General features: G+C 59.3%; 8 protein-coding genes across 9 annotated transcripts; 4 read left to right on the top strand and 4 right to left on the bottom strand.

Moving 5' to 3' along the window:
- Positions 1-27: 27 nt before the first annotated feature.
- On the top strand, positions 28-871 carry IUM83_18563 (RNA binding protein; the record flags this gene model as incomplete). The annotated part of the gene is made up of 2 exons (XM_067943570.1): positions 28-560; positions 655-871. The coding sequence occupies 2 exons, from the start codon at positions 28-30 to the stop codon at positions 869-871; spliced, it is 750 nt and encodes a 249-aa protein (XP_067792899.1).
- A 90-nt stretch (positions 872-961) lies between these two features.
- Positions 962-1,602, bottom strand: IUM83_18564 (M-phase phosphoprotein 6; the record flags this gene model as incomplete). Its single annotated transcript, XM_067943571.1, has 2 exons — positions 962-1,363; positions 1,447-1,602. 2 exons carry the CDS (start codon positions 1,600-1,602, stop codon positions 962-964), a joined length of 558 nt encoding a protein of 185 aa, XP_067792900.1.
- A 1,186-nt stretch (positions 1,603-2,788) lies between these two features.
- IUM83_18565 (serine threonine-protein phosphatase 2a regulatory subunit b subunit alpha-like) lies at positions 2,789-5,464 on the top strand (the record flags this gene model as incomplete). The annotated part of the gene is made up of 7 exons (XM_067943572.1): positions 2,789-3,940; positions 4,021-4,078; positions 4,158-4,223; positions 4,308-4,441; positions 4,512-4,743; positions 4,819-5,185; positions 5,254-5,464. The coding sequence occupies 7 exons, from the start codon at positions 2,789-2,791 to the stop codon at positions 5,462-5,464; spliced, it is 2,220 nt and encodes a 739-aa protein (XP_067792901.1).
- A 193-nt stretch (positions 5,465-5,657) lies between these two features.
- IUM83_18566 (Complex 1 LYR) lies at positions 5,658-5,921 on the bottom strand (the record flags this gene model as incomplete). The annotated part of the gene is made up of 1 exon (XM_067943573.1): positions 5,658-5,921. One exon carries the CDS (start codon positions 5,919-5,921, stop codon positions 5,658-5,660), a length of 264 nt encoding a protein of 87 aa, XP_067792902.1.
- Positions 5,922-6,219: 298 nt separating this feature from the next.
- Positions 6,220-6,810, top strand: IUM83_18567 (uncharacterized protein; the record flags this gene model as incomplete). Its single annotated transcript, XM_067943574.1, has 1 exon — positions 6,220-6,810. One exon carries the CDS (start codon positions 6,220-6,222, stop codon positions 6,808-6,810), a length of 591 nt encoding a protein of 196 aa, XP_067792903.1.
- Positions 6,811-8,396: 1,586 nt separating this feature from the next.
- Positions 8,397-9,732, top strand: IUM83_18568 (the record flags this gene model as incomplete). 2 transcript variants are annotated; one of them, XM_067943575.1, is made up of 2 exons in its annotated part: positions 8,397-8,486; positions 8,557-9,732. In XM_067943575.1, 2 exons carry the CDS (start codon positions 8,397-8,399, stop codon positions 9,730-9,732), a joined length of 1,266 nt encoding a protein of 421 aa, XP_067792904.1. The 2 variants fall into 2 exon arrangements, with proteins under 2 accessions (XP_067792904.1, XP_067792905.1); XM_067943576.1 differs by having other exon boundaries at positions 8,569-9,732.
- A 964-nt stretch (positions 9,733-10,696) lies between these two features.
- Positions 10,697-11,881, bottom strand: IUM83_18569 (mucin-like protein; the record flags this gene model as incomplete). The annotated part of the gene is made up of 1 exon (XM_067943577.1): positions 10,697-11,881. The coding sequence occupies one exon, from the start codon at positions 11,879-11,881 to the stop codon at positions 10,697-10,699; it is 1,185 nt and encodes a 394-aa protein (XP_067792906.1).
- A 1,647-nt stretch (positions 11,882-13,528) lies between these two features.
- IUM83_18570 (Mucin-like protein) lies at positions 13,529-14,835 on the bottom strand (the record flags this gene model as incomplete). Its single annotated transcript, XM_067943578.1, has 3 exons — positions 13,529-13,686; positions 13,756-13,947; positions 14,124-14,835. The coding sequence occupies 3 exons, from the start codon at positions 14,833-14,835 to the stop codon at positions 13,529-13,531; spliced, it is 1,062 nt and encodes a 353-aa protein (XP_067792932.1).
- Positions 14,836-15,049: the final 214 nt, after the last annotated feature.

The raw sequence follows: 15,049 nt of genomic DNA on the forward strand, positions 1-15,049 counted from the left end.
GACTTAATCGTTAACTTAGGTGGCAATATGGAGCCGCCCGACACCACCACCACGGTTGCCGCTGTCCCGACGGGCGTGTCGCCGTGCACAGCCTACGTCGCAATGCTGCCGTACGCCTACACCACCAACGACGTGGCGCAGTTGTTCGCGCCGTTCGGGAAGCTGGCGCGGGTGCTGGTGCTGCGGGACAAGCAGACGCGGCGCAGTCGAGGCGTGGCCTTCGTGCAGTTCGCCCGGGCCGGGGACTGCGCCAAGGCGGTGGCGGCGATGGACAAGCTGCCGCTGGAGGGGATGACGCTGGCTGTGTCGCTGAGCCGCGACAACGGCCGCTCCCGGGAGTTCGCCAAGAAGCGCAAGTACACGACGTCGCAGCGCTGCTTCGAGTGCGGCGAGCTGGGGCACGTGTCCTACGAGTGCCCGCGCAACGTGCTGGGCACGCGCGAGCGGCCGGTGACGACCGGGGGCAAGAGCAGCCGCAAGAATCTCAAGAAGAGGAAGAAGAAGTTCGACCCGCACGAGCGCGCGCACTATTTCAACGACGAAGGGGTCGTCGACATGCTGTACGTGAATCTGTGTGAGAGGGAGGGGCCTAGCTGCTGCGGTGCATTCAAAGAGGGTCTATCTAATGGGTTATTCGATGGGTTTTGGATACAGAGCGCCGCCAACAGGCTCCGACGATGAAGACCTCTCCATCTCGCTGTGGGCCTACCCGTCGGCAGCGTCTTCCGCCTCGTTGACGCACCATGCAGCGCCCTTGCAGGCGACCACGCCGCCGTCGTCTGCAGCGTCTGCAGCAATATCCGCACGTCGTCGACCTCAGCGCAAAGCCGGCAGCTATTTCAGCGACGAAGACGCCAGCGACGATGAGTGACAACTGCAGCATCCCTAGAGCACGCACACTCCGCCTCGACCCCGTCGCGTGGTGCGGGCAATAACTTATCAACCTGAGGGGACTCGATGCTTATTTCCGCTGACGCTTGTTGCCATTAGGGCGCTTGCCGCCGCCGCCGCTCCTGTTGTTGCCACCGTTGCGGCGGCCCAGCCCCGTGTACTTGAGCATCCGCGACGTCATCTCCTCTGCCGAGACCTCCTCGCGGAGCTCCTTCTCCTCGGACGCCGCGTTGCGCAGCGCCCTCGAGGCCTCCTTGAACTCGTCCTCCACGCCCTTGTTGAAGCCGCCGAAGGATCGGCGGCCAAACACCAGCGGCAGCGACGGGTCGGGCACGTCTCGCGTGCAGATGACCCTGGAGCCGTCGTCGTCCTGCGCGTCGTCCTCGGGCGCCGCCTCCCACGTGTCCTGCCTGTGCTGCTCCTGCACGGCGGCGACGCGCTGCGCGTTCGTTACCTTCTTGCGCTGCATGAACTGTAGAGAAAAGCGACAAAACGCGCAGGGGTCAGACAACACACGGCCAGCCAGCAGCGATGATACGGGGCGAGTGAGCGCACCTTCATGGCCAGCGTCTTCTGCGACAGCACGAACTTGGTCGGCGCCTTCTTCACGCCGCGCGGCGGCAGCCCGTCGCTCTTCATGGGCGCGGCATCCTCCTTCTTGCTGGGCTTGGGCTTCTTGTCCTGGGGACGGTCGCTGCCGGGCTTCCACATCGGTGCTGCCTGCTGGAAATGGGATGGCTGCGGCGGCTTTTGCGGGTAGTCAATTTCAGTGTACCAGGTAGTCAACCATTATACCTGTTTAAGCTGATATGGCTACATGTACTTCAACTATGGAGTCTTGTTGTTGCGAAGTGAGCTGCGTGCTACAAAGTTCACGTGGGTTGTGGCATCTGGCTCAGTGCTCTCAAGCTCTGACTGGAGTCGTTCCCACGGACCTAACTTGTGGAGACGTTGCTGCTGCGTTCAATCGGGGATGACGCCTAGATAGCTTATCCAACGGGGCCCTTCGCCACCGTGAGCAGGGCGCAAGCGGTCTCCGCAATGAATTGGGGGGCAACGACCTTATCCGCAGGAACGCCGGTCAACTGCTTCTCGGGTTGAGTCTCAACACGCTGCTGCTTGTGGAGCACTTTCGCACCGACTAACGAAACTGTCGCGTGCGTCCGAGCTCTGTTGCGGCTAGAAGCCGAGTCTGTCAACAGCGATGCAACCTTCACCAGTCGATCAATGAGAATGAGGTGGAGAGAGCGTGTATGTCTGCACAGTACGACGGCCGCATGGGGACGAACAGCTCCGCGCCGCGGTGGATTTATCGGCGCTAGCTAACTCGCCAGCAGGCGCGGCAAACGCTGCTGCCAGTGAGAGCCCTATCGCCGGCTGTGACTCGAACTGGCGCCTGCTGTCATCGTGGTCAGTTCCTTGACTGCGGGCCCGTTTACCTGCCGCTGGCTCGTGGGGGCGACGCCGAGCGACCAGCAGCGCATTGTAATCGCCCCACCCGCGCCAATATTTAATATGTTGCGCGTCGACGCCCATCTGGCCGCCCCAGCGCAGGCTGCAGCAGCAGTCGGCGAAGGCAAAAAGGCAACCTGCATTGCATAGTGGCGGGAAACAAAGAACCAGGGTGCGTGTGTTCGTCCTCGTCTCTTGTATCCTGCTCGCGCGCGTCCATTGGCTGAATCTGACTCATTATCGGCCAATGGGCGCACGACTCCCTCGTGGAGGGCGCGGGACGTCGGACTATCAGACACGAAGAAGGAAGGAAGATCACAGCGCTCGTCGCTCGGTCGCCTCGCTCCCCCCTGCTCGCCTTGCTCGTCCGCCGGCCGGCCCCCCTCCCTCTCGTAGAAGCCCCTCATCCTCCCGCCTCGCCCGCGAGACCGAGTCGCGCGCGCCCATGACCGTGGAAGTGGAGGCCTCGGACGCCGCCATGGCGTCGCCCACCAGCTCGAGCGGCACGGGCCCCGAGTCGCTGCGCCTGTCGGAGATCGAGAGCGCGCACCTGTGCCCCGCCGGCCGCATGAAGATGGAGGAGCTCTTCCGCCAGTGGCTCAACGTGGACGGCACGAAGGAGATGATCCAGAGCATGGTGGCCGACCTGCGCCAGGGCAAGGAGCTCAACCTGGACGCGCTGCTGGCCTCGGTGGGCGCCGCCGGCAGCGGGGCTGACTCGCCCTCGCGCAGCCCCAAGCGCCCGCCCAACTACCAGCAGTTCGCGCTGCTCAGCCCCGGCTCGGCCGGCAGCCCCAGCGCCCGCAGACGCCACCAGCACCTGGTCAGCCTCTTCGGCGACGAGCTGCACAACGCCGCGGCCGCTGTGGCTGCCGCTACTGCTGCTAACGCGGCTAAGACGGAGGAGGCGGCGACTGCGCCGCCCCCGCCCTCGGACGACGTAGACATGTCGGCTGGCGAGAGTGAGGCTGCCAGCGACAACAACGAAGCGGAGGCGCCCGTGGAGAACCAGGAGGAACAGGCGGCGTCTGCAGAGGAGGAAGTTGTTGTTGCTGCTGCTGCTGCCCCGCCCGCCGACGCGGACGAGAGCATGGAGGAGGAACAGGAGCAGCAGGCCGTGGACGAGGCTTCCAAGACCGAGGAGCCCGCAGCGGCGGGCGAACCCGACCACCCGATGGCTGAGGAGGCCCCGAAGCAGGTTCAGATCCCCAGGTTTTATACGCCCGGCGAGGGCCGACGCGGCCGGCTGCGTGGGCTGTCCACGGACGCAATGGCGCGCAAGGTGACGGACATCGAGGCGCGCTTCCGCGAGTTCCCGGAGGGCATGAAGGTGGAAGACTTCGTAGCCATCACCAAGGACCTGTGCGGCTTCCCCTCGTTTTTCAACGCGCCGTTCTTCCGACGCATCCTCGCCGCGTGCGGGGCGGTGGGAGAGACGACACCGAAGCCGTCTTCCAGCCCTGCAGCGGAGGACGCGACTAGCCCCACGAGCGCCGACGGAGGAGCGGTGCCGCAGCGCATAACGAAGGACATGTTCCAGAGCTACTGGATGCGCGAGATGGCTCCCTGTGACAGCGTGGAGCGCTTCTTTAGAGTAGTACGTGGTCTTGCGCGATTTGCAGTATGGAGAGTGTGACGCGATCGCGAACTGACGGACGCTGCCGTGTTGTCAAACAGGTGAAGCAGCCAAAGAACGACTTCATAGAGCGAGACGACTTCGCGCCGTTCTTGCATGGTGCGGTAAAGCGTTGGGAGGAGGATGTGTGCACTACGTTCCTGTTACTTAGTGCTCCTATGCGTCGTTTTGCCTACAGAACTGTTGAAGTATCATCCTGGACTAGAGTTTCTTGGGGGCACGCCCGAGTTTCAAGAGAAATACGGTAAGTTTTTATCGGTAGCACGCGTCCTGTAAGGGTGAAGTAATAGCGGAGCTGACGGATTGTCCTATTTTTGCTTGTCTACAGCTTTGACGGTGGTGGTACGGATATTTTACTCCGTAGATAGAGACAGTAGCGGCCGAATCACGTTGCGAAAGTTAAGGCGCAGCAATCTCATCAGCGCATTTAACACCGTGGACGAGGAGGAAGACATCAACAAGGTTTGTATGCGCGGGTGGGAGTATCGATTTCGGTGTGCTGTTAGCTCACAACTGTGGTGTGTTGGCGCAGGTGAACTCGTACTTCTCTTATGAGCACTTCTACGTGCTGTACTGCAAATTTTGGGAGCTGGACACGGACCATGATTTCCTTCTGAGCCCTGACGATCTCGTACGCTATGGCGGTCACGCCCTTACACGAATCATTGTGGACCGTATTTTCGAGCGCGGGCGGCGCCCTTTTGCTCGCGTGCAAACTCTTACCGCCGAGGAAAAGAAGAGAATGAGCTACGAGGACTTCATTTGTGAGTTTCCCGGTCATCTTCCATTTTCTATGATTTTGGCCGGTGCTAACGGTCCTGTGATGCATGCAATTTCAGACTTTATGCTCTCGGAAGAAGACAAAGCTAATCCCGTCAGTATTAGGTTTTGGTTCGAGCTTATCGACACGAACGAGGACGGCGTCCTGCGCGCCGACGAGATGCGTGTATTCTATCGCCACCAAATCCACCGCATGGAGTGCCTCGGCCACGAGGTGGTACCGTTCGAGGATATCCTGTGCCAGATGTCGGACTTGCTGCATCCTGAGAAGGAGGGCGAGTTTTACCACAAGGACTTTATCCGCCCAGACAAGATCCGCGTATCTGGGGTGTTCTTCAACGTGCTGTTCAACCTGAGCAAGTTCATTGAGTTCGAGCAGCGCGACCCGTTCCTTCTGCGCCAGCAGCTCGCCGAGCCGGAGCTTACGTACGTTTTGCAACTAATGGCGATGGTGACGCAGGAACTGTCTACTAATGGAAAACTGTTGGGTGTAGAGATTGGGACCGCTACGCTCGCGCCGAGTACGCACGGCTGGCCATGGAGGAGGAGAGCCGCGACGAGGATACTGCGATGGACATCGACACCATGGACGGCTGGTATGTGTCGGACGAACAAGAAGAAGACGCCCCTGAGGGCAGCAGCACCTCCGCCGGCGACGGCGCACCGGGTGGCAGCGAAGGCCGGACGGTCGAAGCGCCCTTTTAACCTTTGTCGTTCCCCCCTTTCAACGAGGTAGAGCCCCTTTCATTTCCCTTAGAAGAAGAAGCCGGTGGACGGCGTTCCAGGCCGTGCCGCAGGAAGATCAACAGTCCCAGAAGAGAAGAAGATCAAAGTAAGTAGAGCAGCATGCGTCAATCAATGCATGTGTGAACCATCGTTTGAGAGTCAAGACCGGCGTTTATTGCTTGTGGGCCGCGGCCTCCTGCGCCCGGCGCAGCTGGTTGACGCGGTCGTTGCACTGCTTGAGCTTCTTGACCTGCGCCTGGCACTTGGTCCAGTCGCGGTCGAAGTCGGCCAGGCAGTCCTCCAGCTTGTAGTAGTCCGCGTGGCAGCGGTTGCGCTCGATGAGCTCGTCCACGTCCAGGTCCTCGCCAAAGTCGCTCTTGCTTCCGGCGTGCAGCCCCGCCACGGGCGCGGGCGCCTTGGGGAACGCGTCGCTCATGGCTCTTCGCTCCAGGTCGTTCTGTGCGCGGATTGACACGCAAATGCTTTGAAGTGGTGATATGAAGTAGTTTGGGTGAAGTAGCTTTATGAAGTAACATCAACTTCAACTTGCAATATGCTTGATTGGGTGAACGACCATCTATCAGCGACGAGAGCGATTGTGATGTGGTTCTTCTTCCTCTGCGGAGGTGAGGGAGCAATGCCGACCTGCTTCGTGCTGCGGGCTAGATCAGGGAGGAACGTCACTTCGCAATTCGCTTCCGCACAAGCGTCCCCGCCAAGGACAAGGAGTTACGATGCAGAGCAAGCTCGCCACTGTGCTGTCGCTGTATGTGGCTGCTGCTGCGGCGCTCTCCCAGGCCCCGGTAGAGGCCGTGGCTGTGAACCGTGACCTCAAGTGGGCAGCACAGGTCAAGGATATCCATCATCAGCGTCGCCTCGGAGAAGCCCATCCTGACGAGTACTATGGCTTCAAGCGCTATGAAGGCAACGACTGTGACGACCACGGACGCTTCAAGAGATACGGGGGCTATGACGACTACGACAACTATGGTGGATATGACAATGGTCGCTATGATCCGTACGGCTATCCCTTCTACGGAGGCTATGACTATCGGATCTACGGCGGCTTCGGTAGCTACCCATTTGACTACAACGCTGGTTACGGTTTTTCTCCTTATTATGGCAGCGGCTACTACGGCGGCTTCCCTGGCAGCTACTTCGGGTTCCCGTATGGCTATGAGAAGACGGCTGGTGGCGTGGCTACGATCGGTGCCAGCGCTGCGGCGGCTGCGCCTGCGAACCCCGTGACGGTCGAAGAGAAGCCTGTCGTGAAGAAATCGGCGAAGAAGGCGGCAAAGTCTGCGTCGAAGAAATCGAAGAGCTAGTGAGGAGTGCTAGGTTAGTGTTGCAGATGAGAAGAAGCGTCTCAAGCGCAGCACCCTCAAATTATCTATGTGAATGTGTAGCAACAGTAAGGCAATAACGTGGCGCCGTGTAGTTTTTGACTTGGCAAGAAGAGTGTCGGGGAAATTGTACAATGGGCGTGGTCTTGGTCACACGTCTTTGCCTTAGTCTTGCGACGGCCTTTCGCCGCCGCAGTCATCACAACGCTGCTGGTTTAGGTGCCGGGCGACGAGCAAGCTCTTGATTGCGGCTCGCTTTTTGTTGACTGGAGGTCGGACGAAAAAAAAAGTATCTACACTCGCACATGGCTTCATCGACTTCAACAGCGTCGACTACCCGGATTCCGCGCCATGAAGACTCGAAACGGAGCCAGCTCGCTCCACTTGTAGCGCTTCCGAACACCGCCCACGTAGAGTCGGAATCACTTGGAGCCGCGGCGTAGAGTCGCCCAGAGGGTGTCGAAAGGTAGGAGTTCGCGTTCGCACAACGATTGCTTCGCTTTACTGCCCTCGCGACGACGCGGCGCTGGGTCAACGAAGCCAGCATGCATGGCGACCACGGATTCTTCGTTGGCAGCACTCACTCGCATGCTCGCATCACAGATAGGATAGCGTGACTTCGGCAGCAACGCGGATGTGATGCGCCCATAATCACACGTAGCCAGGTGGTGGCTCGAACGACAGGCGTGCGAGACCGGAGCTCCTTTCCGCCGCCGACGGAGGAGCGCGGTGAAGCCTGGCCTTCAGCCACGACTGGGGAGAGCGAGCTCCTCGGGCGAGAGAGCTGGCGCCACTGATCGGCGGCTTGAGGGAGGTCGATCGGTCAAATCGCAGCGGCAAAGCTGCTCGGTGTTCCCTCCCGGATTCATCCACGCAGTCGCGCTTGCATGCACAAGTTCTGGTCCATGCTGAAACACGCACCGAAATACGAAATACAGTACTCGTGTGTCGCCACGAAATGGCCATTGCCGCCGCCGAGACTATACTACTGAGCGTGAGTCAGCCGATGGTGCATTCACACGCAGCGCCGTCCAGCTGGCGCGCCGCAGATGGCCCCATGTAAGCTGCAGCCGCGCTGTAGTATTCTTCAATCGCGACAAAACAGAGACCCGAGTCGTGCGCTCGCGGTGCACCCTTGTCGTACATCTCCTCTGCTCGAGGGGCTCAAATCAGCGCGGCACGGTCAACCCAGTCGAAGCGCGCGCAGGGAGCCGGTCGCACTTGCAAAAACGGCGTTTCGCTGGGATCTCGCCTCGTCCTCGGCGCCCTGAGCCTGGTCTCTATTGCGCGCTCTCCATCTGCTGCCTCGCTTGCTGTTTGCGCTGGGCGCGCAGAGCTCCGCGTCACTTGCCCCCGTCTGTCGCGGGCGGAGCGGCTCGCAGCTCAACACTCGAGCAGAGATCGGCCCTGAGTTGCGCGGCGACCGGCAGTCGCCAACGGCGTTTACTATTGAAAACGACCCGTGTTCGTCAAGCCCCGGGCAATCACGTGCTGTGTCCTCGGCGCGCCTTCAACACCGGCGGAACGGGCTACAGCCACGTCCATCCCTTTAATCTGAAGCAGCGGTCATGATCGCCAAGCCCCGCGCGTTCGTGGGGGACGAGGAGCGCCGGCGCAAGCAGCGCGACCTCAAGCGGAGGTACCGCGAGCGCCGCAAAGTAAGTGCCGCCATGCCTTGGCCCAGTCGACGACGGTAGGTAGACGAGGTGCTGACGTGTTGGCTGGCAGAATGACGTGCAGGCCATGCAGCAGCAAGTGGCGCAGCTCGAGGCGCGGTACGACGCGCTGCTGAACGCCCAGCAGCAGATGGCGGTCACGTCGCGCCGCGCGCCCTCGCCGCTCGAGCAGCAGTACGCGGCGGCCACCAACGAGCTCAACTCGCTGCGGCGCCAGATCGCCACCACCAAGCAGAAGCTGGCCGAGTTTGACGGCTTTGCGTCGTCCCTGGAGGTCTACCTGACTGACTTCGAGGCGCCGTCCGCCATCACCGCGGCGGCGTTGGCGTCGGGCGCCGCCAAGAGCTCGCTGCTCATGGCGCCGTCGCTGCCCAGCCTCACGCCTGCCGACTCGCACCCGCGACTCACCGAGCACGAGTGCCAGGAGATGATCAAGCAGTGCTACTACGAGATCTTCGACCGGCGGTACCGCGGCAAGTGCCTGAGCTCGGGCATGCACATGCTCGGCTGGGAGGACCAAATGTTTCTGGACGGCACCACGCTGCAGTTCTCCATGTCCAAGCGGATCACCGGCATGTCGGCCAACACGCTCATGCAGAAGACGTGGGATATCGTCACCACCGAGCAGCACATGCGCACGATCCAGTACTCGACGCTCGGCATCAAGGTCCTGCACAAGATCAACGACGACACGCTCGTGATCCAGCGCTGCGTGCACCACCCGCAGCTCAAGACGGTCAACTGGAACAACATGGTCATGTTCCGCCTGCGCAGTCCGCGTGGGTATGTGGTGGCCTACCAGACGATCTACCACCCAGCCTATGCCGAAGGGTACACGGAGTACTTCACGGGCCACGAAGACATCGTGGCGGAAGATCTGCAGCCCAAGTTTTCTCGAGTCAACACGCTACAGTGGTTCCTCTTCGAGGAAGACGACAACCTCGACTTCGACATCGACAGCGGCGGCTCGGACCTGGAGTTGCTGGGCTCTAGCGACAGCGAGGACTCGTCGTCGAGTGCCAAGAAGGAGGTGCTGAGGAGAGGGAGGCGGGGGCTTGCACCAGCGCAGCCTCAGTCAACCCTCCAACGTTCGGGTGGCGTGAAGGTGTCTTTTGCGGGCAAGGTTGACAACCGAGATCCGTCGTACGCGCACTTCTACATGTTTGAGGTGCTCACGTACATCATCCGCTGGGAGAACGCCGTGGGGTCCGCGCGACTCACGTTTTGAGAAATCTGCGGCCACGACACCAGCGAAACTAGTTGTGCATCTCGTAACTAAGTTAAGTGGCCAGACCAGCGCTCAACGCGCTCGTCCGTGCCGATAATCTCGTTCTCGTTCTCGTTGTTTGTGTTCACGCGTGACATCCTACTAGTATCAGTTTCTCTGCATCAGCAGAGATGAAATCGTCTCATCAGCCAGCTTACCCAGGTCCAGCAGCTTCGAGCACACGCTGGGCTTCACGCCCGAGCGCATCGACGACCTCGTGCATCTTGGGAAGACCCTGGAGTGGGACAATGTACCGTTCGAAGTGCTGACCGGGGCTCAAGCGAAAAAGCGGGTCCCCAGCTCCTCGCTGCCTGCCGACAGCTAAGCGGTGTACAACCCGGCCAAGCGATGGCCTCGATGCCCAAGCTTTCAAGGGAGCTGGGTTTCGTGAGCGCAGCCCCGTGTGGAGCGTGGCAGGCGAGCTGAATGCCGACAGAACTTCTCTCGCGGTTATCACCCTGGCGGATGGCACACAAGTGCGAGGCCACCAGTGCATCGTCATGGCTGGTAGTAGACGGACAGGATGCTGAAGCGAACGGGGGCGGACAATGTCACACTGCAGTCCATCGCGACATTCGATGCACTGGAGGTGCAAGCAGGAGCTGTACACCCCGGACAAGTTCCCCGTGTTCATCAATTACGGGTCCCGGAGGTCTACGGCATCCCGCTGATGGACTACAAGGCAGGAGTAAAGATCTGCCGCCACGATGGTCCAAATAGTTGTGGGAGCACAGCACACAACTAGACCGAGTGTGCCGCGGAGTTAGGCATATGAACAATCCGAACAGAAGAAATTAAACAAAAAATGCAAAGTCGTGTTAGCTTGTTGCAAGATATCACCGACTAGTAGAACTGCTGTCGTGAGGCAGGTTGAGCCCACCGAAGGAAGCAACGGACACACCTACACCTCCAGAGCATACAGCAGTTAGCCTCGCACCGGGGTTGCTGCAGCTCCAAGGTACAAACTCGGGCTTTGCAGATTCTGGCGCTTCGTGTAGAAGGCGAAGCCGGCAATGGCTACGACTGCAGCAGCGCCACCGACAATGCCAACGATCGCCTCGGTGGGGAAACCTCTCGATGCGTCTGAGCCATTCGCCTGGTCGGTTGTGCTGGTCGTGATGGATTGGGCCGGAGAGTCCTTCGCGTATGAATCCGTGGAGGCCGCAGTCGTGACAGTGTTGTTATCGGACGGAATCGGGAGACTGGGACACGGAGTTGAGGTGGACGCGGAGCTGCTCGAGGCAATAGGGAGACTCGGACACGGGGTCGAAGTGGCAACTGCCTTCTTGGAAGACGTACTTGCGGTCTCACCCGAGCTTCCAGAGGCAAGCAAAAGTGTGGGGCACGGGGTCAAGGTGGCCACAGCAGCAGTGGTGGATGAAGTCGCCGAGGAAGACTTAGTCGTCGTGGTAGTAGCACTTGAGTCCGACGTAGCGAGGGCCAACGTGGGGCACGGCGTGGAAGTAGCAGCTGCCGTCGCGGCGGACTTCGAAGTTGGGGAGGCATCAGTCGTGTCCGTGGCGAGAGCAAGGGAAGGGCAAGGCGTGCTGTCAACAGCAGCTACGTCGGAGCTTTCAGTGGCAAGCGCGAACGTCGGACACGGAGTCTCATCGACAGTAGCGATGGAGCTTTCTTTTGCAAGCGTGAGGGTTGGGCACGGAGTAGCGTCTGAGCTCTCCGTGGCCAGAGCAAGGCTCGGGCAAGGCGTCGAAGCTTCCGATGCAAGAACTAGCGTCGGGCACGGAGTGGAAGTCGGGGTCCCGTATACGCAGCCCCACGCACCAGTCTTGATCTTGGCGCACACCACGTCCGACGGCGCTACGCACGTGCCGGTCCCCGTCCAGCTCGGCAGGTTGTCGTGGCAATCCTTCACGGCCACCGCACCCTTCACGGGGCAGAGCGTCCCAGCAGGCGTGTCGCCCGATCCGCTGCAGATAGGCCCTTCGATGCAGTAGGTCGCGTCAGTCTCCACGGAGACTTCAATGCACGAGGAGGGCGATTTACCCGCCACTACCGAAGAAGTGGTGGGGGCGGGCGTCGCGGAGGGAGTGCCAGATCCAGCCGTGACCACTCCTGCCAAAATGGCGAAAGTAATGGAGGCAATCTTCATCGTTGAGGAGTACTGGTAGCTGTCGATTACTCCAACTACTAGTGGAGGTGAAAGCGCGTGCGCAGTCCAAGGCGAATTGAAAAGTGAGAAGGAAACTGAGCCTGTTGTCTCGGATCGATGCGCGTGGAAGTTGGTGTGCTCCGAATTCTCGAAACTGGTAACATTTCCACGTGCTAGTTTACGGAAAAGGAAACTTACGAAAGCAGGAATTGTTTTTAGCGAGTGTCAGATGTATGAGGCCTACACTTCTTGAGGATGTAGGGTTTGAAGGCACTGAAGCGTCGAATATGACGGGTTTCTATATTGTAGATGATCGAAGATAGAGATGTAGTGCATAGCTATTTGTAAACTTACCCAGAAACAAGTTCGAACTAAAAACCTAATCTACCGGTGAACGGAGAACACCTTGTGGTGTGCACCACCGGGAGGGGGTCCAGCTACCTATATTGCCATATCTGTTATCAGTGTGGGGTGATTTAGTGCTTGGTACCGCACACAGGCACGAGTCCAAGTCGCTCACGAACGCAGAGACACTTTCACTTGCCCGTTAGAGAAGCAAAACAAATCATCAATTCGCTGGACGGATGCGCACTGCAACTGGTGTAGACCGGACCACCGGATCATTACTGTATCAACGCGATACAGCGACAGGGGAATCCTGTTGAACTAAGCGATATCAAACGTCAGATGTTGCGCTCACGAGCTTGTATCGAGGCACGTGTCCCCGATGGCTTTCTGGCATTAAAATTAGTGCCGCCGCCATAGCATAGCGAATTATAGTATCTCTCTCCCCACTAACACAGGAACTCGTTTGCGGACCACCAATGGTATCTCTTTCGGACACACGGACGGTTTGCATTGGACACATGCTGCTCATTGGCACGCGTCGCGATCAGATATCACTTGTGCAAGCCCATAATGAATAGCAATTTATCTGAAAGGTTCGTCTGAAATGTTACGATCTGCTTCACCTCCTACACAACCTCAAAGCAGGCATTTGTGTTTTGACTCGATCCATACGGGCTTCAGAAAACGTTTACCCGATAAATCCTTTGATGCAAGGGACGTGCAAGCAACTCAGGAAAAAAAAATCAAAAGGTTTATTCTCAAGCCGCTACGGTTCGCTATGGGATTTTTCGCTTCGTTCGCCCGCTACCCGTGAGATCGAGATGCAGTGTATCGTGAGAAAGGAAAGAGAAATGAGACACCGTTGGCTGCACATGTGGGTGACAGATCATCTCAAGCGCTTACAACGGAGTCGGCACGGTGCCATGGTACACGTTGTCCAGGTACTCGGTCTTCGCAGCACCCTGGCGTCTCTTGTGGACGACGAAGACAGCGATGGCGGCAACTGCCCCAACAGCGACGATGGCGATGATGATGCCCACCGAGCTAGTGTTCGAAACATCCGTACCCTGTGCGTCCCCGGTAGCTACATATGCAACCTTCACAGGCGCTGTTGTCGAGTAATAGGTAATCGTCGAGTTCGAGGTTGTGGTCGAGTTATGGGTAATCGTCGAGTTCGAGGTTGTCGTCGAGTTCAAGGCATTCGTTAATTTAGAGGCCGTTGTCGAGTTCGAGGTTGTCGTCGAGTTCAAGGCATTCGTTAATTTAGAGGCCGTTGTCGAGTTCGAGGTCGTCGTCGAGTTATAAGCCGTCGAGTTGGTGGTGGTTGAGGTCGGGTGAGCTGTGGTAGCCGTCGGCGTCGATGCCGGCTTCGTGGTTGGAGCCGCGGTGGTTGCCGCCGGCGTCGATGCCGGCTTCGTGGTTGGAGCTGCGGTGGTAGCTGACGGCGTCAATGCCGGCTTGGTCGTGGGGGATGCAGTAGTAGTGGTTGGAGAAGGCGTGGTGGCCGGCTTAGTGGTAGGAGCTACGGTGGTGGTGGCCGGCGTGGCGGCCGGCTTTGTGGTAGGAGCTGCAGTGGTTGCTGCCGGCGTCGATGCTGGCTTGGTCGTAGGGGATGCAGTAGTAGTGGTTGGAGAAGGCGTTGCCGTCGCCGTCGAGTTCGTTGTGGTATTGCTCGACTTTGCCGCACCATACACGCAGCCCCAAGCACCAGTTTTGATCTTCGCGCACACAGCGTCCGACGGAGCCACACACGTTCCAGAGCTTGTCCAGCTAGGCAGTTTGTTGTTGTTGCAGTCCTTCACAGCAACGGCCCCCATTACGGGGCACAACGAACCGGCTGGGGAGTTGCCTGAGCCGCTGCAAATGGGCCCGTGAATGCAATACGTCGCGTCACCTTCAACCGAGACGTTGATGCACGTTTTGTTCGTCGAAGTGGAAGTGGATGTCAAGTTCGTTGTCGTGTTACTCGGCTTGGCCGCCGTGGTAGTGAGCGCCGGGGTCACCGCTGCCGTAGAATTGGTAGTGCTGTTACCCGCTTTTGGCGCCGTGGTGGTGGGAGCCGGCGTCACCGCCGTAGTCGAGTTGGTAGTAGTATTCCTCGGTTTCACTGTCATGGTGGGGGCCGGGGTCACCGCTGCCGTAGAATTGGCAGTGCTGTTACCCGCTTTTGGCGCCGTGGTAGTGGGAGCCGGCGTTACCGCCGTAGTCGAGTTGGTAGTAGTATCCCCCGGTTTCACTGTCGTGGTGGGGGCCGGCGTCACCGCTGTAGTAGAGTTGGCAGTGCTGTTGCTTGACTTCGTGGTACTGTAGACGCAGCCCCAAGCGCCAGTCTTGATCTTCGCGCACACGGCATCCGCGGGTGCCACGCACGACCCTGCACTCGTCCAGCTCGGCAGCTTGTTGTTGCTGCAGTCCTTCACAGCAACGGCGCCCTTGGTGGGGCACAGCGAGCCAGCGGGCGCGCTTCCCGAGCCACTACAAATGGGTCCGTTGATGCAGTACGTCGCATCGGCCTCGACCGAGACGTTGATGCAGGCGGCGGAAATGCTGGTAGCAGATAGGGCGACTCCGGCCAGGATGGCGTGAAGAAGAGCGTTGAGCTGCATGATTGACGAGTACTAGTAGCTGTTGTAGTCGTCAGCGGCTAGTTGAGACCTGTGGCGCTCGAGGCGAATTGGAAAGTGAGGGGGAACCGACTCGATCTCCAGATCGGAGGACTGCATGGAGGCGTAATTGGTGCTCTTGGTTCCGGTCGATGTAGCTCGAGGCATCGGAGGCGTGCTCTTGGTTCTGGTCGACGTAACCCGAGCTCTGCGCAGA

Source organism: Phytophthora cinnamomi, assembly GCF_018691715.1.
Source record: "Phytophthora cinnamomi strain GKB4 chromosome Unknown Contig32, whole genome shotgun sequence".
Lineage (NCBI taxonomy): Eukaryota > Oomycota > Peronosporomycetes > Peronosporales > Peronosporaceae > Phytophthora > Phytophthora cinnamomi.